Source organism: Sardina pilchardus, chromosome 14, assembly GCF_963854185.1.
Source record: "Sardina pilchardus chromosome 14, fSarPil1.1, whole genome shotgun sequence".
NCBI classification, from domain to species: Eukaryota; Metazoa; Chordata; class Actinopteri; order Clupeiformes; family Clupeidae; genus Sardina; species Sardina pilchardus.
In genome coordinates, this window is record NC_085007.1 from 33,811,771 (window position 1) to 33,834,737 (window position 22,967).

At 38.9% G+C, this 22,967-nt stretch overlaps 1 protein-coding gene across 1 annotated transcript in view; it reads left to right on the forward strand.

Moving 5' to 3' along the window:
* The window catches only part of ap3b1a (adaptor related protein complex 3 subunit beta 1a), a 90,140-nt gene extending 69,255 nt beyond the window's left edge, over window positions 1-20,885 (forward strand). Inside the window, exons 23-27 of the mRNA XM_062554609.1 lie at window positions 5,588-5,810; window positions 15,270-15,354; window positions 15,907-16,004; window positions 19,352-19,490; window positions 20,402-20,885. Coding sequence (XP_062410593.1) covers window positions 5,588-5,810; window positions 15,270-15,354; window positions 15,907-16,004; window positions 19,352-19,490; window positions 20,402-20,546 — 690 coding nt within the window. The 3' untranslated portion in view covers window positions 20,547-20,885. The remainder of the gene's footprint in view (window positions 1-5,587; window positions 5,811-15,269; window positions 15,355-15,906; window positions 16,005-19,351; window positions 19,491-20,401) is intronic.
* The last annotated feature ends 2,082 nt before the right edge of the window (window positions 20,886-22,967 follow it).

Sequence of the window (22,967 nt, forward strand, 5' to 3'; positions counted from 1 at the left end):
GGAAAAAGGCACTTATAGATATATTGTTTATGTGTGCACTGAATGAGATTGTATTGTCCAGTATGACACCAAAGCTTTTGAGCTGTTTGGAGCAAGGGATGGTGCTGCCATCTACACAAATGGTGAAAGTAGAGATGCACCGATTGCAATTTTTCGGCCGATTCCGATTTCCGATTTTTCATCGAATTTGACCTACCGATACCGATTTTGGCCGATTCCGATTTAATTCCTTCTAACCACTTTACAGCACAAACAAAGAGTTATTATCTAGCCTATATTTTCTTTAATACAACATGTTCATATAGAAATGTAATCAACTTATCAATGGCTGGTAGGAAAATGTGAATAGACAGATTCTTCTTCAAGTCTTCTTCAGCTGCAGTATTCCCAGTGTGGGACATTCATTTCACACATACTAATAGAAATGCACTGTAGGAACACTATTTTTTTTTCTTCTGACATCCAATATCCAACTGTAAATATCTTCAGAATACTGATAACTGGAAAGCTTGGTGTACATGTGCTACATAGACTGAGATGTTGGAAAATGACAACACGCAATTAGCGGCAAGGACGAGCTTTGATGAGCGCTGTATCCTGAAGTGAGCTTAGTAAATTCCATGCAATATGGCAAAGCAGTGTTTGCTGCAAAGAAAAACTCAGTTTTAGCGCTATATCTAGCCCTGACTGTTGGCCTTTGCTAGCTTCATCAAACTTTGCAAACTCAGTGTGATGTTGTTACCAATACGTGCGAGTGCATTTTGACCGGCATAAAATTGGCATGTCTCAGACTGACCGGCCGGTCGCCGGTCATGGCCGATCACGTGAAAATCGGCCGATTCCGGTCAGCAGCCGATCGGTGCATCTCTAGGTGATAGATTCCATCTTAGCAAGAGCTAATTTGGAGCCAACCACTAGCAGCTCAGTCTTACTGCTATTCATCCATAAGTTGATGTCATGGAGGTAGGCAATAAGTGCAGCTGGCGGAAGAGTGGCAGTAGGTTTCACTGAAAAGTAGAACTGGGTGTCATTAGCATAGCAGTGAAATTGAACACCATGTTGCCTGAGGATAGTGCCAAGTGGGAGGAGGTAGTTGATGAAAGACAGAGGGCCTAACACAGACCCCTGGGACACCCCTCTTGTCAGCAGTACTCTTGGGGGCAGTCGTGGCCTACTGGTTAGGGCTTCGAGCTTGTAACAGGAGGGTTGCCGGTCCGACCAGTCCACGGCTGAAGTGCCCTTGAGCAAGGCACCTAACCCCTCACTGCTCCCCGAGAGCCGCTGGTTGGGCAGGCAGATCACTGCTCTGGGTTAGTGTGTACTTCACCTCACTGTGTATTCACTGCGTGCTGTGTGTGTGTTCACTAATTCACAAATTGGGATAAATGCAGAGACTGAATTTCCCTCATGGAATCAAAAAAGTATATACTTACTTACTATACTATACTCAGACTTACAGACTTGCATTTGCACGCACTGTGTCCTTCCAGAGAGATAGGAGGTGAACCACTGGTAAGCACTGACACGCACTCCGATATTAGCTAAACTCTCCAGCAGAACATGGTGAGGGATGGTATCAAAGGTAGCACCGAGATCAAGGAGAATCAGAATGGAAATAAGTCCATCATCAGCTGCACAGAGGAGATCATTAGTAATCAGTAAACCATTTCAGTACTGTGCATAGGACAAAATCCAGATTGGAATGGCTCAAAGAGATCATTGTCCTTCAGGTGATCCTGGAGTTGAGTCGCCACTATTTTCTCAAGCACTTTGGAGAGAAAAGGCAAGTTGGATATAGGCCTGTAGTTGTTGAAGTTGTTAGAATCCAATCCAGATTTTTTCAGTGTTGGTCTGACAATAGCAGTTTTAAAGGCTGTGCCAGAGAGAAGAGAGGTGCTAAGTATTGATGTAATCATCGGAGCAATGGATGGCAGGTAGCTCTTGACCAGGCTTGTTGGAAGAGGGTCCAGCTGACAGGTGGAGGAATTTCACTTTTTGATGAGGCCACAGATGGTATTTTCAGCAGGGAGACTGAATTCAGAGTTCATTGTTGTAAGATGATCCCAGAGTGCTCAGTGAGCATGGTTGTTTCAACTGAGTAATTGAACATTCTAATTGCTGATGGATTGCCTCAATTGTGGTGTTAAAAAAGTTCAGGAAGGTTGAGCAGCATTCATCAGAGAGTTCCTGATGGGTGATGTTATCAGGTGGCTTAAGAAGACCATTAACAGTGGAAAAGAGAGTCCTGGTGTTTAATTGTCCTTCACTGATTATCTTTGCATAGTATGATCTTTACAAAACACAGACAGCATTTTTATACTGATGCGTTATACTGAAGTGTTCAGAGTACATGTCTTTGGGTGCGTTCGTAAATTGCCACTCCCAGCACACTGAGCACACTCTTTTTAACCCTTCGTAAATTCGGAGCGTGGATGGAATTTTCATTCGTTTATTCAGAGCATCACACTCTCAGAGCGTCCAGAGCGTACTCTGGGCACTCCAGCCGAAAGGACGGAGAAGCAGAGCGTGACGTCACATCAGTCAGCTACTAATGAGAATAACGCTAGATTATAGCGTTAACAGGTTAGCATTTTAGTGCTAGTGCTAAATGAACGTTTCCGAGTTGACATTACAAGGGTTGCTTATCAAGATTATGTAGACGGTTTAGATAATTGCTCTCACAGTGTTCATCATCACTGTCAAGAAGCTCTTGCATCAGTGGAATTGAGTTCTGAATAATACATAAACCCTGTTTCAAAAGTGCCGTAGTGTCGTCCATATAGTAAATGTAAACCAAGGTGCACAAATGAAACAGTTTGTGTCTTTATAGGAGCAACTCTGTCAAGTGTTGTAGACAAGCAGTCATTATAGTGGTCAACTAAATCCCCCAATGAAGTATTAAAAGCAGGTGAGGGATAAGTGGCAATTAGAGAAGTGAGTTCCTCTGGTTCCACCTTTTTGGAGGTTGTGATATGACATCACACGCTGAACCTTGGACTTTATGACAGGCAGATAGGTGTCAAACAGTACAGCTTTGTGATCAGAGATGGGTAGTTCAGCAGTATTGATATTGCCAGGCTTGATACCAGAGCAACAGGCCAGATCTAAAATATGTCCTTTGTTGAGGGTTGGGCAGTTAACATATTGGGCCCTATTCTCAGGATCAAATGGGCATTGTCGCAAGTCAATCGCGCAAGTTTCTTTGGGGGCGTTCCGAGCGCGAAAGGTTATAATGATGCCGTGAAAACAGAACATTGCGCTCGGCGCACAGTGAAAAGAGGTTGTCTTAATTTAGTTAATTAGTCGTGGTCTTTTGGGCGTAGCAAGCAATAAACCAATTAGATTTCACACTCTCATTCCCTTTAAAAGCCTGGTGCATTGTTCCATGGCCTGTTGGTATTATCATGGCGGATTTACCTTGGCGTCTACTCCAGAAGAGACCGATTTATTCGTGCGTGAGGCATGGGCAGCGCGTAATGGAGGCTAAGCCTTCCCAAATTTTATGCTGGAAAATTGTGAAAATAATGTACATGATGTGTGAATATTTTTTACTAACACGAGTAGTTCCGGACCTTGATGATGATTGGTTGAATCGCGTTCGATGCTGTTATAAAATCCAACACCAACATACACCTTGACCGCATTTCGTTAATGCCCTACCACAACTTGCACAAAAGTTAAAGTAGCTGCGTCTCGATGTTGCATGGCAACCATTCATATGGAGGAAATATTTCTTGGCGGAAGAATGATTAAATTTTTCGTTGCTGCCTCTGTTTCATGAAATCTTGCTATCGACGTAAAGTTACCGTTTTAGAAAAGCAATAAGCCACTCGAAGTCCGTAGTTTACACTGATTTTAGAACAGCTAAGGGGGGTTTTAGGCACTAGCCTACGGTCTCTCGGGGCTTATGACTTAAATAGCAGCAGTAGCCAGAAGCCAGTTCTCACTATTGATCATTATCATTATTACATTTCCCTTGCGTGTGTATGTGTATTCACACCAAATTGACATGCCATACCGTACCCTCCCAATATGCACAGCATCCCATTAGCTGCCTGCCATCAGGCTATTTACAATTTTCTATTTTAAGTAAAAGTCAGTCAACATGTTATCAAAATTAACTTAATGCAGAGCTATATCCACACGCACACATTTCGTTTGAACAGGAGAGATTACGCACGCAGGCGCGCCACTACTTGTTTTCTTTTACTCGGCTATCAGCACACAATGTGAAGCTAATTCACTAACTCAATAGCCTACATGGATATCGCAAGTTATTTTAAACAAACAAAACAGAAAGGATGGAGGATGGAGGCAGTTAGAGGAGTTATTCCAGATGAGCAATAACAGTTGACAATTGTCAGAACGCTACAGCTGTTTAATGCCAGACATTAAAGGTACGCTAGAACAAAACTAAAGGTAACTTAGCCATAGGGCTGTGTTATGTTGTCTAAATGAGCAGGTCACTGTTAGACGTTGTTGTTGTATTATTGCATGTGGATGTTGTTATGCTTTGTAGGCTACTTTTTGCTGACCAATACACAAACCTAAAACCGAGAAACGGACAAATATTATTTAATTATATTTGGGCTGCGCGCTCCTGCTGATGAAAGAAGTAGGGTGTGTGCATGCATTGTGCACTCCTCCATATCCCCAAGCCTCATGCGCTCATAAAATAGCCTTTCAGCTATGCGCAAATGATTCCCGACTAGGTTTTTCATGGTCAGTGGCGCACTTACTTTCTGCATCCATATATTAGCGACTGGCGAGCTTTGCGCCGGACCACACCTCTTCTCTTCACTGACACGCCCGTTAGGGCGCAATATCATCTCCTATCTAGAGAACGTACATTTGCACTGGAGAAATGAAGGATGCGCTCGCAGAGAATAGTAATTATAGGTCCCCCATCAGGATGACATTAGGAGACATTGCATTCAAAGTAGTAAGAACAGTTGAAAGTTCAGGAATAAATATATTTTATGGTTTAGGTGGTCTGTACAATACCGCAATGATGAGGCTCATAACTGGGAAAATTTACTTATTAAATATTTCCTCATCCTTGCTCCAGCAGGTGCTGCCTATGCATGAAGAAGTGTGTAAGCTTGTGTAACCCAGACATTAGCTACGTTCATTTTATCTGACCAACTTCTCGTTGCTGCCTGCACTTTCCCTCTCCTCACGACTGCAAGTTGCACACTCGTTTGTGCTTTTTAGTTTGTGCTCTGAGCCTCCATGTTAACAATGAATGAAAATTAGCTTATTATCAATTCAAGTGAGTAGGCTTTACTACACAATCATTTTTTTCTAAACACATAGGACTGCTGCAGGCAATGAGCAGCCAACCACCATGAATTAATAGTTTTTTCATGTATCAGACAATAACTAACATATCTCCAGACTCTGCTATAGTAGGCTATCATTTTGGGGACAGTTAGGGCAGGATTTGGGATTCGGGACAAGTGCTTGTATTTTGGGACTGTCTCGAATTTTTCGGGACATCTGGTCACCCTGAATTAGATGTGCCCAGCAGTTTATGTCCTGTCTGGAGGATGTTCATGTTAAAACCAAACTACCTGTGATTCCTCAGATGACCTCCCAGGCCTTTGTTCCTATGAAGCCCCATGAACTCCTCCATCGAATGACTGGGAAAGGTCTGGCTGCCCAGTACTATTTCTCTCGACAGCCTTCCATCTATGGAAATGGCATGGTGGCAGTACAGCTTAACCTCACCAACACTAGTGAACGAACACTGGAGCATATTCACATTGGAGAGAAAAGTGGACAGAACATTCATGGATTCAACAATATTGGTGAGTTTAATGTTACATTAAAGAGGAACTATGCAGGATTGGCGATTTCATCTCTGGTTTCGGTTTCGTTGTTTGTTTTCGCTCGTTTTATGCTTGCATTTTCTCTGCAGAGCTTCCCCGACAGGTTTAGCGTGTATATTTATACATGTATAGGCTATATTTAAATATATAAATTGCAAGCGTGGTTCAGACTTCCAGATGTAAACAAAGAGCGATCGTCTCCTGCAGAAAGTTGCATCAGGTCTCTTTGATGGTTTCTTCATCCATGTGAAGCAAAGGGTCATGATGCACAGATGGGCACATGTAACATTAAAGTGGTAAAGGAAATTCCTTTAACTCACCTTTGATAACAAGCTGTCTTATTCAACACATTAGTTTAAGAAATGGATGTTTCAAGACTTTGGATATTGTAAATGTATTTTCAAAAAAACAAATCGGGGAGCAGAGTGCTCTGTAGTTCTGCGTCTATACAGGGAGCATAGTTTATGGGTCTGCAAGGTCATTTAGAACTTCTCCACTACAGGTTTTATGTGGAAGCAAGTGAACAGGTATTTGCAGGTATTTGAAAATCAGCTTCTCAAAACTTTAAAAAAGGGTATATAAAAAATGTCCTAGGGAGGGTTTTTGGAGTCAGGGAAGGAATTGACTCATAGAACAATACTCAACAATTAAAACATAAAAAGACTAAGAATACAGAACAGTAAGAATAGAATAAAGGGCAGTAGTATAAGGCTGTGTATCATGGTATATATACATTTGCAATACATAGACACTATGGGGTAGGGCTGTCAATCTTCCTCTGTTATCACATTCGAATTTCATTCATTATAATTTGTGTACATTTGAATAATATTCGAATATTTAATGGTCAATTTTGACTTATTAATATTTACTATTTTCCTATCTACTCGCACTGTAAAAACTGGCTAAGCCTATGACACTGCCACTATGACATCGTAGTTGACTTGTTTTACGTGATAGCTGTCTTGCTAAGTAAATTATAGCCCTTTTCTGACTGAGAAACATTACATACATGTTACAGAAATAACAGGCTGAGGGGGATTTCGCAGTGTGAAAGGTAGATGTGTCTTGGTCCCAGGTTGTCTGAAGCTGACTGCTGAACGACTGCTGCCATTTCAGTTAGCTCGTTGGCTAGTTGGCTAGTTAGCTAACTAGCATTAGGTAAACATTCCAAAAAGACGTGCTGGCCTTACTGTCAGACGGTTTTGGTAACATAGCAACAATAAACACTTGGCCAAAGCGCCGAGAAAAGGAGGAGGGCGCTCTCAGCAGCACCTAAAGCTGTCGTTCGCTAAATATAGTCAACACGTAAAAAAGAAAAAAACACATTCGAATTATGATTTTAACATTCGAATAGTATTAATTTTTTACAAATTCGAATTATATTCGAATACCGAAATTCGTTCCAACAGCCCTACTATGGGGGGGGATAGGGTAATGCAATTGGGAGTACAGCTGGGAATGTCTGCCTCCTTGTTGTCCCTGTCAAGGTTGCTGTAGTGTATGGAGATAAACTTTATAATGTATTTTACTTCATTTCATGTGTTGTATTTCATGTGTGACCCTTGACCTTTTGTGTTCATTGGATGCCACTGTGGTATAAATGTTAGAGCATCACTCTAGGTCGCGCCCTTGAGAAGAGACCAAGCGAGAGGTCTTTATGAGTTTCATTTTCAGTGCCTGCGTTGCTGCTGTGTAATGTGTGTTACCTGGTTAGTAATAAAAAGAGGAATATCCAAAGATACCTATCGTTGTATATTGCAGTTACTTTGTAGATACACAACAATTTTGACAACAAGGATGGGATATTCCTCTTAGGTTTATGTGCAGCGGGTGACTCCCTTCCTGACTGGTAGCAGCTAGATTTGTATGTTAGCAGCTTAGCTAACATGGCGCTGTACAGTACAGATATTGGACTGCAGCTCGATGAAACAGCAGAAACGTTCTACCAGACACTTCCTACCAGTGGTGTAGTCTGCGTGATACGCGGGACTACGCGGTATACCCACTTAAAAAGCATTACCATCTCAGTATACCCACTTAAAATAGTCAAGGATAGGTATTAAAGGGATATTCCGCCATTTTTGGAAATAAGCTCATTTCCACCTCCCCTCGAGCAAAACAATCGATATTTACCTTTTTCCCGTTCATCCAGCCATTCGGTGAGTCTGACGATACAACTTTTAGCTTCAGCCAAGCATAGATCATTGAATCGGATTAGACCATTAGCTTCTCGCCTGCTAGCAACATGCTTACAAGTGACTAAGATTTCTGGTAATTTTCCCATTTAAAAAGTGTCTCTTCTCAAGTTAGAAAGTGCAATAAGACCAACTGAAAATGTCCTGGAATCAACTGAGAGTTGAGCAAGAAGGTTCCAATGATACTACTCCCTCCTCGGTTACAGAGGATACTCCAAGGCCGCAGCAGCAAAGGAAGCTGCCAGATAGATTAAATCTGTGAACCCAATATTCTTATGACCGTGTAATGTGTGAATTTGTTTTTTTTTTAAAGGGTTTTAGGTTCAGATCTCAAGGGAGGAGTTTACTGTAAGTCAGTGACTTCTATCCCTCCAGATCACCAGATTGAGGGTGTTGCCAAGATTGTGGGTGGACCCGTAACATGCTGCTTTAGCGCTAAACTGTCCAAAACATTAAGGAACTTACTGGCTTTTGCATCGGTCGTCTTATTGACATGGATATTAAAATCACCATTTACAATTATTTGCCCTGTCTAGTTGAGTAGAGGAAACTATCATTTGGGCAGTGGTTCTCAAACTTTTTCTTTCATACCCCACTTTGATCAAGGGGGCATTTTCGAGCCCCACCTGTCCCTCATTGCTCTAAGAAAGTAGGCTAGTAGGTCAAGCTTAAATGGTCAAATTTATTGATGACGTCAAATTCTAAATATACATCAGTAACAAATAATAGTTAGGCTACAGATAAATATCAGTTAAAAAATAGAGAAAATAAAAATCTAGATCAATGACAAATAATATCAGTCAAGGTGTCAATCCTTGCCTCAAAAAAGGCTGATTTCCAAAAATAAAGAAAAAGGGACTAAGCTACCATTGTGTTCTAAATGAAGTTCACCACTCTCACAACCTCGTTCAAAATCTTATAAAAAATCTCAGGTCGGTACTAAGCTGCCTTGACGCAAGCGCTTCCCTATGAATGAAACTGTGCGTCCATTGTGCATCGGGCGCTACCCTCTTTATTAGGGTTTGCTGGCCATTTCTTTTCCCTGCTATCGTCTTTGCGCCATCCAAGCGAAGTTCCACACAGTTTACCCGTTTGATGTCATGATCTGTCAGGTAATTGTTAAGAATGTTGAATAGCTCCTCAGCAGTAGCTCTACTTTTGACATACTCGCAGAATAGAATATCTTTGTTCAGTGTCAAAGAATTAACAAAGCGGACATAAGCAACAAATAAACAATCTTTTTACTGCCGTCCACTTGCAAGGCAAAATGTGAGTGTTTGAGTTTGTCAAGCAGTTCTTCAAGATCGTGAGACATGTCAACTATGCATCTAGCAATTGTGTCGTTGGACAGAGGGATAGCCTTCAAATCCACTGCGCTTGTCTTGTCGAACATGAACATTTGTTTTATTCCGCTACAATTAAAATTCTGAAGTCGATCATTATTTTTTTTCAGACTATATGGTTCCAGGACAGACTAACATTTTCATCTGATCAATGATATAAGGGTCTGTGGAGGTGCATGCTCGTAATTAGCAATAAAGGAAGGCATAGGCTACAGATAAAAAAAAAAAAAAACCTCTCCTGTTTTTCACGTCAGCATGCCTGGCATGTCTCTGCGCGCCAGTAAGGCACGCCACAGTTTGAGAAACGCTGCATTTGGGGGACCGGTTTCAGCACAAAACAGAAATTCCATTTTTTTTTTTCACTGATAAAATGATTGATTGCAAAGAATTTAGTAATGAGTGAGAGTGCACCTATATTTAGTAAGCCCATGTTGGCTGAAAATGTATCTGGCTTCAGATGAATATGCTGAGGTATGGAAAGAAAATTAGTTTGGTTTGTAGATTTAAATTTGCTTTAAAAAGCTTAAAGCTTAAAATGATTACTATGTTGTAAGTCGCTTTGGCTGAAAAGCATCAGGTAAATGTAATGTACTGTAATGCAGTGCAAAATTGCCTTTACACTATACGTTTGGAAGAAATTAACATTAGAATATGACTACCTACAATCCTATTATTGACAACATGATCCGTATCTGGAAACAAATCAGATCCCATTTCAGGCTTAAACCTATTTCTTCAGCATTGTCTATAGATAGAAATCCCACTTTTACCCCTTCCAGAATGGGCGGAGCATTCTCTGTCTGGAGTCAGAAGGGTATTAAATATGTTGGAGATCTATATAAGGTGTCTTTACCTCATTTTCGCAACTATAGCAGAAATTTGAATTAGGAAATAACAATTTTTTTCAATATTTGCAAATCAGGGATTATATACGAAAACATGTAAAGGAGTTTCAGATCGAATCAAGAACATCAATAGATGATTGTTTGAAACTGTCATCGAGACTACCAAAATTGATTACATACATTTGTCATACTCTTTTATCATTAAGCTCCCCCTTTCCCAACATACATAGATGCAAATGGGAAAAAGAACTTGGTGAACCAATTACAGCGCCTTGGAAAAGATTAATACCTGCTCTTTTAGTTTAAAGTTATCTATATGTTACACTTTTCAAAGGAAAAACTACATAACATTAGGGCTGGGCACGTTAACGCGTTAATATCACGTTAAATCATCAATCAATTAACGCCGATAATTATTTTATCGCGCATTAACACAGTTTTTACTATTTATTTTATACTGTAAAAGTCTGTTGCTCACAGGCTGGTCACAGGTGTCTCGTCATCATGCATTGAAATTCCATAGCCTACATTCACGAAATCAGGAGATGTGCAACAGAAGTGAGAGAAGCCACTGGCTGCAGCAGTGCAAGAGCAAGTCACATGTTCACGGTGCACGTTGTCACACGCATGCCTAATGTTCATGTTTTGCGCTGGTTTTGCGGCTACTTTGTTCAAGTGGCATTGATAAGTTAAACAGTTGTTTTTCCACACGGTAACATTGTTGTATGGAAAGAAAACATTAGCCTTGAGTATTTTAATATTCAGTTGTAAACAAAGACATCCTCCTATGTAGCCCAAGCTGTAAATGGACTGAAGTTCACTCTAAATATCTAATTTTATCGATTATGCTAATCGTTAGCATTTCTATGGAATTTCTCATAGACATTAGCCATAAGCTAACGCACTAGTTTCTATTCTGTAACTTGGAATGATAGCTTACGTGACTGCACTCTAACAAAACATTGAAGGAAATAACTGAAATGTATTCTGTTGTTCTGCTTAGTTTTACAGTAAAAGTTTGAAAAGAATTTCAGCATCAGAGTTTCCCTTGGGAAATTGGTTAGCCCTATATCCATTTATTCTAATGTAGCTGGTTAGACTTCATCATTACCACACACACAAGTGGGGGCAGAATTACAAATGTGTCATAGAGTGACAATGCATTGGTTGATTTGGTTAAAAAGTCACAGGTTGGTAATTGATTATAATAGTAATGTTGCTGCTACTCAGAAATAATGAGCTGTAAGTAACAGCTCAAACTTTTAAAAAACATTTTTTTAAAGGATATCGACTAATTATCGTTATCGTCAAAATCACAAAAAAATATCGAGATATTATTGTTTGCCCATATCACCCACCCCTATAGGCCTAAATAAAAAATAATTTTGACATTATACCAGGCTAGGCTCATTACAACAAGTATTATGAAAATATTTACACGCACTGTTACAGTAAAGGTTTTACCAAAAAAGTGTGTGTACAATAAGCTTTAACTTTGTATTTGTTTTGGTTACATTGTGTAAGTTGAGATTTACACTAAATCATTTATTTAACTGCTATTGTATAAACAAAATGCTGATGTTAAATGTTTGCAGAAAAAATGCTATGGCACTTGCGTTCATATGGCAGCACATTTAAAATAAAAATGTGCTATATATTACTTTTGAATTCCTTATTGAGTTTGCGTATAATAATGCGATTAATCATGATTAATCAGGGAAATTATGCGATTGATCACGATTAAAAATGTTAATCGTTGCCCAGCCCTACATAACATATATCCAGAAATATCACATTGTGTGATAAATGCAACCTGCATAGTCAACCTGATATGTCCTTTGTGTTACATTGTCTATTTTGTTTGTTTTCTATGTTTTGTTATGTTTTGTCTGTTGTGTTCTATCAGCATACAATATCCTCTTCGACTTTGTGAGCATACTTATAAGCAAAAAAAGAGTCTGAAATGTGTTAATGACTGTACCTACAGTGCCCTCCATAATTATTGGCACCCCTGGTTAAGATGTGTTCTTTAGCTTCTAATAAATTCATTTTTTTTTCCAAATAATATAGGACCACAATTTAAAAAATGCGTAAAATCCAACCTTTAATACAAGTGCATTTATTTAGAAGGAAATAAATCCCACATTAAGAAATAATTATTTTACATCAAATCATGTGTGCCACAATTATTGGCACCCCTGATGTTAATGCTTTGTACAACCCCCTTTTGCTAATAAAACAGCACCTAATCTTGTTTTATAATGTTTCACAAGATTAGAGAAAACAGAAAAAGGGATCTTCGACAATTCCTCTTTGCACAAAATCTCCAAATCATCCAACGACCTGGGTTCTCTCCTCTGCACTCTCCTCTTCAGCTCACCCCACAGGTTTTCAATGGGGTTGAGGTCTGGGAACTGAGATGGCCATGGTAGGAGCTTGATACGGTGTCTGGTGAACCATTTCTGTGTAGACTTGGCCATATGTTTCGGGTCATTATCTTGCTGAAAGACCCAGTGACGACCCATCTTCAGCTTCCGGGCAGAGGCCACCAGATTCTGATTTAAAATGTCCTGGTATTTCAAAGCGTCCTCTTCCAGGCTTGTTTACCCCTGCTCCAGTTGTTTTAAACTTCTTAACGATTCCTCTGACCATAGATATGGGCAGGTGTGCGAGTGGCTATTTTCTTGTAGCCATTGCCTTACTTGTGAAGGTCGACACACATCTGCCTTACTTGAACAGTGTGTTCCTTTGTCTTTCCCATGTTGAAGAGAAATGGCCTCTGTGCCACGTCATATTTATAGCCCAGGGAAACAGGATGTTATGAATTACTAAATAAATGTTCCTACATACTCTGATTGACTTTGGAAACTACTGTAGAAATTACAGAAATTACAGAAATATTTTAATTACATTTATTTCCTAGGAATTGTTAGGGGTGCCAATAATTGTGAAACAGGTGATTTTATGAAGAATAATTATTTCTCAGTCAGGGATTTTTTTCCCACCTTAAAATTCACTTGAGTTGAAGGTTACATTTTTCTTCAATTTTCAGTGTGAGAGTATGCTTCTACAATAAAAATTTTATTTATTTTAAGGCTTTTAACGCATCTTAACCAGGGGTGCCAATAATTGTGGAGGGCACTGTATATCTTGAATGCTCAATAAAATACATTTGAAAAAAAAAAAGAATATGACTACCTACGGTATGAGTATATGTCAAGGTTCAAGGTTCAAGGTTCAAGGTTCAAGGTACTTTTATTGCCATTTATGTAAAAAACATATAGGAATTTGTTTCAGCAATACAGTGTGTGTTTTCTTCAATACATATAGTGCAGCTAGACAAAGACAGTGATGACACAACAGACAGACAACAGTGCATAGCAGGCTTGTGCAAAATTCAGAATTTAATTGAGAATGACTCCTAAATTCCAATTCAATTCTTGAGTTTGAATTGAATTTGAATTGAGGTCAAAAACAGGATGCAGAATTACAATTCGAATTTGAATTAAGGGAAGTAGAATTGAAATTCAATGAAATTCAAATCAATTCATATACATAATATAAGGGTACGCTGCAAATTATTTGATTCTTATCAAGATAAAAAAAAATAGATTAGAAGTGTTAGATCATTTATATTGTTTGAAGCGTGAATTTGAAAAAAATAGATTAGAAGTGTTAGATCATTTATATTGTTTGAAGCGTGTTCAACTTTACACTATCTTTTTTTGTCTCAAATAGGCATGAAATCTTAAAATGAGGTAAATACTGTTAAAATGAGATCTTTTACATCTCTCCCTTAAATTCTCATCAAAATAAAGCTTGTTTTAAGATTAAGTGACAAGAAAATTTGACTTAATTTAAGATGACATTTAAGATTTAAGATATCATCTTAAAACAGCAGTTTATGCTTATAACAATTTATGTAACAACTTTAAATATACGCAATCTAGACTTGTCACAAGCTGTGGTACTGTGGCGCAACAGGTTACAGCATTAGTACCTTGTACTCGTCCAACTACCCACGGGGACCAGGTTCGAATCTCACCTGCGGTCATATCCGAATCTCTCCCCAACTCTTTCACTCACCTACCCGCTTCCTGTCTATCTTCATTGTCCTATCTGAATAAAGGTAAAAAGTCCAGAAAATATTCTTCCAAAAAAAAAGGAATATAATCTGAGGCTGTTTAAATTTAAGTAACCTCATTTTACAACCAGCATTTTATGCTTATATTAAGTATATTCTACTTATTTTGGGGATGTAAAAAATATATTTATAAGTAATCTTAAAAACAGCAATTTCAGCTTATGTTAAGTTTCCAAATACCTCTGTAGACATGCTTATTGCTAGATTTTTTTTTATTTATCTTAATTCACAAAATCTTGTCAAGTAAAATTATCTTGCTGCATGGACAGAAAATTTCACTTGTTTTGAGTACCTTTTACCTCAGATTTAGTGTTTTTATCTTGTTTTTAGACACCCTTTTTTGCAGTGTTTAACAATTAAGTTTCACAAAATGTCAGATATGATCTCAACAAACACACAATTTATAATTGAAAACAGTAATCAATTACATTTCCAATGTAATTTTCCCTGAACTGAATGTGTGTGAGATTCAACACATTCTTGTTATGTGACATGTGAATTTGTTTTGAATTGTCATGAATTGAATTCCACTTCCTGTCATTCCAATTTCAATTCAAATTCAACTTCCTGTGGGGTGGGGCCAATTCAATTCAAATTCCAACTCATGAATTGAATGGAGGCAAATTCTAAAATTCGGAATTGTGCACAAGCCTGGTGCATAGATACTGTGGAGGTAGTGCTGATATTAATAATAGTAAAGTGCAATGTCATGCTGTTACATGAAACCGCTTGGTCTATGGTAGTAGTAAGCTTACTATATGGTGCCCCAACATTTTCAGACCCATCCACATGCCATTTGAATCGATACCTTGTCATTCTAGCATCACAATACGAAATTCAACGAAGCAGTGAGTATAATATGTTGCTATCAAATTATACATTTTAGTGATTTTATTTTCCCCGCCTAGAAAACCTGGAGCCGAATGTGTCAGTCACAGTTTCCATTGGAATTGATTTCAAGGATTCCACACAGGCAGCCAGCTTCCAGCTATGGTAAGAGGTCTTGTTTTATTACCTCTACCAAGGAGATTTTCACCTTTGTCTGTCTGTTGGTTGGTTGGCTGGTTGGTTTGTTTGCAGAACACAAAAAAACTGGCCTGATTTTCATGACCTACTTATCATGATACTTGTCATTACTTGTCATTACTTTCTATAATTCTCACTCTAAACTCACTGACATTTTTATTTGACAAATGACAAGTCAGACAAGTCTTGCCATTTGGAAGCCATGTTGGTAACACCACCAGTCAATTATTTTGGATCAACAAGATCAAGCTCCTATTCATATGAATGGAGATTTATAACCCCAAATAGGAATGTTATATTTACATTAAAAGTACATAAAGCAAATCCATGTTTAAATCTGAATTTAATAGGCTCTGCACATACAGTTCTAAAAGTTTAAAAGCTGATTATGTCATTCAAGTAAACATGAATAAATATGTTGACTAGTTGTATATAATGTTGTTTGTTATAGCAACACTAAAGATTTGTTTTGTGTAATCACATATCTGTGTGATTTACAATTGAAATGGTCTTTTGCAGCACAAAAGATGACCAGTTCAGTGTCTCTATTCAGCCAGCTGTGGGAGAGCTGTTACTGCCTGTTACTATGACTGAGCAGGACTTCCAAAAAGAACAAGGTGAGATCACCATGATTCATTCCTAAATTAATAAAGTATCTATTTGTACACACTGCTCTAATTGTCCACAGTGCTTCAACATTGTTTCAGGTGGCTGAAGACAATTTGTCCTTTCTCACTCATACTTTGTAGCTCATCACTACTTGGATTAATTTAGTCAGATTTTGCAAAGAAATTTGAAGTGTAGGATCATTGACGCCCTTTGAATATGGGGATGGGGGTGGGGATGGTACTCTTAAAATTCTTTCAAGGTTGGCAGGTCTGGTAATATGACGCCAGAAAGGGCATTAAACTAAAATCACTACTAACTACTACATACTGTACATAATGGAAAAAAAAATTGAGCATTCTTCTAAATCCTCTTTCATTTGTTTGTCCACACAACTATTTCAAAGATCTAAATACTACTGGATGCTAGGAGTTGTTGCTGCGCTGTAAGTCTAGTTAGGGATCTTAGTCCTAATTACAACCTGTGTAGAGAACCTCTTGCTTCAGTCCATTAACTTGGCTTTATCTCCCTTAACAATGGGATTCTCTGATTGGCTGAAGGGGTGGCCATTAACTTCGTATAACAGGCTTCCTTCGAAGTAGTTCCAATGTGTTGCCCGTATCACACTTGAATATTAATTCGCCAAACTCGTTGCGAAGTCTAAATGTACTGTCACGTTGCATCCAAGCTGAAATACTCAGAACATAGTAACATTGTAGCATATGATGGAGGTGTGCGTGCGTGCGTGCGTGCGTGCGTGTGGGGCAAGGGAATCCTAAGGACAGGTATGTGCAAGGGCGTAACTTTGGGTCTACCATTGGGGGGGTTAAACTTGCGGCATATTTATCAATTTATTTATTTATTTAATAATTTTCTTGTGCAAAAGGTAACATGCTAATTTGCTGTTCCTTTATTAGAAATACATCATGATGATTTAGGCTAGGCTAAGCTGTTCACTTGACTGTTTGTGCCATAATGACACAGTAGTTAAATTCAGTGTGCTCACATGGACCGTCTTGTGTGTATAAAGTGCGCGCCTGCACTAGCCCTATGAGCCCTAAGCTGTTTTAAGGGCATTTTCAGTTAGAAGCATTTATCCTGGTCATTGTAAGTGCCATTCACACATGCTACATATTGTTTTTTTTTTTTCAGCACAGTCTAGGCTACCCAGATCTATACATGTATTAATACTTGCATTGATTTGATTTAGATTTTTAAATAATACAAATTTAAAAAGCATACTATACACATTCTTACATTTTGACATGTATCTCACCACAGCAAGCTGACAGCTCGACATGACTTGCATGGTTGTGTAGGCCTGTCTTGCAATAAGAACCATATTGGGTATAGCCTACTTTGGGGCTGAGCAATTTACAGAAATACGTGGTGTGTGCCTTCCAGAAATAAATGGCAATTTTTATTTAGTGATGAGAAATTACTTTTTGACACTTTTTGTGCTGCATATTTGCTGATCTGAACAAATTTGGATGCAATATGAGTCTTGAATTAGATACCATACAGGAGTTTGTTAGGATCTCAAAACCGTATTATGAACGTGACTTGCCATAGAGAAACTGAAACACATGATAACATTGGATTATGAACATAGGCTATTATGCCACACAAAAACATGGGGTAAGTGGAGCTAAATGAAGTTATGATTTTGCTGTCACTTCGTCTGTTTCATGGCCTAGAAGGTTCTATTTGGCATCTGTGGATAGCTCTAGCTCTCCTCTTTCATCTGACATACGTGCCATATCTTTCCGATGGCGGGTTCACGTGTAATTCAAGCGAGAGTACTGGATGCCTGGGTGAATGCAGAGCAAAGACTGCAAATATGATATACTTTGATTTAACTTCATGATTTTATTTTAGTCTCATACTTGATCGTACAGACAAGTGTCTAGTCTCGTTGGAAAGCCCCGGTTCTGCTCTTTCGTGCAATATAGGTCTCATCTCGCTGTGACTAATTATCCCGGAGCAATGTAACAGAGAAAAATGGGTGTGTTTTTGACGCACTTTGCGTCCGTCGGGCTCATAGGGCTAGCCAGCCAACTCCAGTCAACAAATCATCAGCTAATTTAACAGCTAACTTAGCAATAGAATAGGGGTATACCTCCATTTGGTCAGGATTTTTCCTATTTTTGGTTGGTGTCAACCAACAATGAAAAAATGCTGTCTGGCTGCCTTTCAACGTCTTTTTAATCTTCCCACCTGAGTTGAGGGCTTTCTCCAACCATTCATCCCAGCGACTGCGCAAAATAGTAAACAAACTTTCGTTAGAGAACGCAGGTTGGGTAATACCAAGTAGTCGGTGGGCAGGGGGGTACATTTCAGAATATTTAAAAAAAATGATACTATCTTGCTGGAAAATGAAATGAATAAAGAAAAGAAACTAAAGTTGTTCATTCAGAATATTTTATAATTTGATAATAATTTTTTATTATTATTTTTTGATTTGATATTGGGGGGGTTATATTAGCTGGATCTGATTTTTGCGGGGGTCATAACCCCCCTAACCCCCCCGCAAATTACGCCTATGGGTATGTGTGATGTCTTGGGTGGAGTGGTGGTGGGACAGTAAAAAAAAAAGGGGGGGGGGGGTAATAGTGGTGTACTGTATGTATGTAGGGGTTGGAGGGTTAAAGGAACAGTTCACCGTTTTTTATATTAAACTATGTTATTCCCTTAATTAAGACGAGTTGATACATACCTCTACCGCTAAATGCTATCAAAGTTGCGCCGCGCGCCAGAGCCAGTGAGTGCACGCATTGAAACGCGAGAGGTATGTATCAACTCGTCTTAATTAATGTATGTATCAACTCGTCTTAATGCTGTCGTTCCCTGCCCGAATCCTTGGCCCACGCATCCTAGCGACCCATCACTTTCCGAAATAACTAATGGATTACTAATGGACAATTTATTCCCTACACTGGACTATTTGAACCTTCATTGTCATTGTAACTTTCAAACTACAAATGACTTTGCTGTAACTGACCCCAGGCAGATGGGTTGGGCCCTTGAGTCGTGGATCTGTCTGAGGTTTCTTCCTATATGTATCTCCAATTCTAGGGAGTTTTTCCTTGCCCCTGTTACTCATGGGCTCTCTTTGAATGTTTAACACTCTGTAAAGCGCCATGAGACATGTGTAATGTTTTGGCGCTCTATAAGTGAAATTAAATTGAAATTGAAATTGAAATTAAGGGAATAACATAGTTTAATATGAAAAAACGGTGAAGTGTTCCTTTAAGGGGCAGTGTATGTGTGTGGGTGAAGTGTGCATTGTAACATACAGTAGGATTGTCTAATTTGAAGTTTAGACAACATTGACATGTTTTGTTATACTCTACCACAGGTAATTTGCTTGGCATGAATGAAACCTCAGCAACAATCACCCTGACGTCAGAAAACACATCAAGTCAGCCAATCTGCAGAAAGGTGGAGACAGTAGCCAACATGTGTGTGGTTCCATCTAATGAAGATGGTATTTTCAGGTGAGATGACCTCACAACAACGACAGAGTTTCACTCTCTCCATTCACATAAACTGCAAAAATGTTAAACTCCCCTGAAAGTCATGACCTTTGCCACTTAGCTTAATTTTCACACATCAGTCTTTTCGTTGAGAGCTCTTATGCTGTAGTGTATTCCTAAAGCTTGAGTAAGTTATTTGTCAACTAAGGATAAAATGAAATTTAAGAAACAATCACAAACAACAAAACAGTTCTGAGCCACCGGCAATTGGGGAGGCAGTCTTTCCTACACAACAGCTCAATCCTAATTCCCCAGTGCAGTAAAATATGCAGTTTAAAGCATTTATATAGCGCTTTTTGAGTGCAACCCAAAGTTCTTCACACACAGACATCAAGATATAAACAAACAAATTAACAGTTAATTTGCAAAAGTGAAACAGACAAAAACAAGATGGCAGATGGAGTGGTGTGGCTTGCCAGTGACGGGACATTGTGCTGTAAGAGCTGGCATCATGTTTATAAAATGTTAAAAACCAAGGCAATAACAAATCTAATGGCATGTGTCCTGGCCAAATGACCAACCTGGCTCATTCCAACTGGCCACCTAATCAGCCCCACAGTGTAATTTGCTGATTGATTCCCTCACTCTCCTTCTCAAGCTGGTGTCTGGTTAGTGTTCTGGTGCAAAATAGCCACTATGGATCACCCAGGTGGGTGCTACATAGTGATGGTGGGTATATTGCGGTATCCCCTTCTCTGAATAGTGCTTTGGGTGACTAGAGGAGCTCTACATAAATAACATTTAAATGCTGTTTTATGGTTCTGTGCAGGAGACACCATAGCCTCTGCAAGCCTCTTTTTTTAGTTGTGTGTTGCTATTACTTTGGAAGTGTTTGGTTCCATTAACTTTGCATGTAATGTGTTGCTTCTTAGGTTTGCAGCCAAGTTGGCCAGTAGTGGGGCTCTGGTTCTGGCTAGTGTGGAGCTGAAAGCTAGCACTGCACAGTTGAGAGTCAGCACAGAGAAGGCAGTCATCGGCTCCATGCTGCTGCTAGACCTCAAACTGGCCCTGGCCTAGCCCAGCTGATCCCCCATTTCTGCTCTTCAAGTGCTTTATGTCCCTGTCTTCAAATCCACATGAAGCTCTGAGAAACAGCAACTTTTTTTCAATAAAAATGTATGTCTTAGCTAAGAGACTATAGACAGAATCGATGAGTGACATACTGTATGATGAATGTCACATCAGACATTTTAGTGCTTTTTTATATTCAGTTAATTTGATACAACAACATATAAATCTTGCATATGATGCCTTCTGTAAATTCATATTGTTAATTAGAAGTTGTGATTTATAATTCTATCTATGCCTTAAGAAAACAGCATTGGTTTCATTCCAAGTAAACCTTATTTAACAGCATTCCACACCTGTTTGTTTTTGTACTGAACTTGTACGGTTAAAGTGCCTTCCTGTAAAGTAAAGATGGTGTAAGTAGACATAATTGTTGTGTAGAATCTTTATCAACTCACTTTTCATTATTATTATTATTATTATTATTATTATTATTATTATTATTATTATTATTATTATTATTATTATTATTATTATTTAAGTATGCGGTTTGAGACACAGCCTCTGTCTCTTTCTATTGATATTCATTATCAAGCACCTGTAGTGTAATCAAGCCCCTTTACTCTTACAGCAACTTAAAAAAGGAACCTGTTCTCTGTGTCTCTCCATTCAACTGGATCTCTACTACTTTACTAAAAAAGTGAGAGAGCGAGATAAGTGCAACAGGGAAGAGAAAAGTGAGCCATCTATTTGAATAGAAAGAGAAACAGAGAAAGGGTTCCATTTAAAGACCGTCACACAAGGTGGGCAATGCGACAGTCGAACACGACGGCGGAATTATGTTAATCACGTTAACAGACGTTATTAACAGATGTTAGCGACACGATCACCCATAAATTCAGTGGATTCACTGACCAGACAGCTGTTTTCCATAGGCTGTTTAAGCAATATAGCACGAGTGGGAGTGGGTTGTTGCTGGATATTCCCACGGGTGTTGTTCGGCCGTAGCCTCGAGGCCAGAGGCCGAGTGGCGCAGGCAACAACACCCGTGGGAATATCCAGCAACAACCCGTGCTATATTGCTTAAACAGCCTGGTTCGGCTGTTTTTGATAGTGTGAACGCAACCGTTCGCTAGAACCCTGGAGCAGGTTGCTAAGCAAACGTTCTGAAGAATCTAAAGAATCTTTACCGCTGTGTTGCCAAGTGATGTAAACAGAATTCTCGAAGTTCGTGTCTAGAACTATGGTCTAGAAGCATGATGCTTATGACGCAAACGGACCCAGGTGCGCAGACAAACATGTAATGTGAACACAGACCAACTACGGTCGGGTCCGGTCCACTTAAACGGACCTAGTGTGAAAGCAACCTAATACACGTTAGCTCGCATCGCATTGCATCTGGTTAGGACATGCTTTTAGCTTTGACACATCACTATTTTACTTAGCTTACATGCCATCCAACTAGCTAAAGTTTTTCTCAAATGCTAAAACACATTTCACAAACATTTCCTCCATGTTCCCCAATGTCTACACACAATACCCTTTTCTAAAGCTAAATAAGCACAACCACACCTTCTCACTTCAAAACTCAAACTTTCACACCAAAAGAGCTGCTCGAAGCTTTCAAAAATGTAAACACTATAAACATCATTACACACTACAGCAAAACAATTGAAAACACAATGCTCAATTTGTGAGAAGGTTCTTTGTTTAACTGCCAATGCATGGCAATTTTAAAAACTTTAGAGTAACGGATCTTCTTAGATCTCTGCAGAGGATTAGGCATTTGAAGAGTTCTTTTCCAAAACGCTATATCCACCATTTTACTAATTAATTTTTATAAATATATTTTTTACATTTTGTTTTTCAAGTAATCTCAGTGAAACTGTATTGGGTTATGTTTACAGTAGTTACAGTAATTTATCTTTACTCAATAAAAACAAAACAACTGCATTTTTATTACCTGAAACACACAATTACTGTAAATACAGTAACATGATTTGTTACAGTACAGTAATGTCTATAAAATGGATTTATAGCGTTTTGGAGAAGAGCTCTTCATTTAGAGTTGTGAGTTTCATAATGAAGAGTACAGAAAATTCTCCAAGTACACTACTGTAACACAACTCAATGCTTAAAAAACAGAATCTATTGCGCACAACAGTACACAACAGAAAACGTGATCAGGGTGTGAAGTTCTTTTACTTTTTTCATTCACACCACACACACACACACCACTGTCACTGTGCGCATTAGCAACAAGTGTCTTCATTTTTGAGTCGTTGTGTGTAATGAATGACGCCAGGTGTGTTCACTGTGTTCAGTTATTGCTGACTGTGGCAAGCATTTTGCATCACATGAGCTTTCATTTGAGAATATGTTTTGCAACATGTGTTTTAGCAAGGAAAAATGTGCTTAGATTTATGAGAA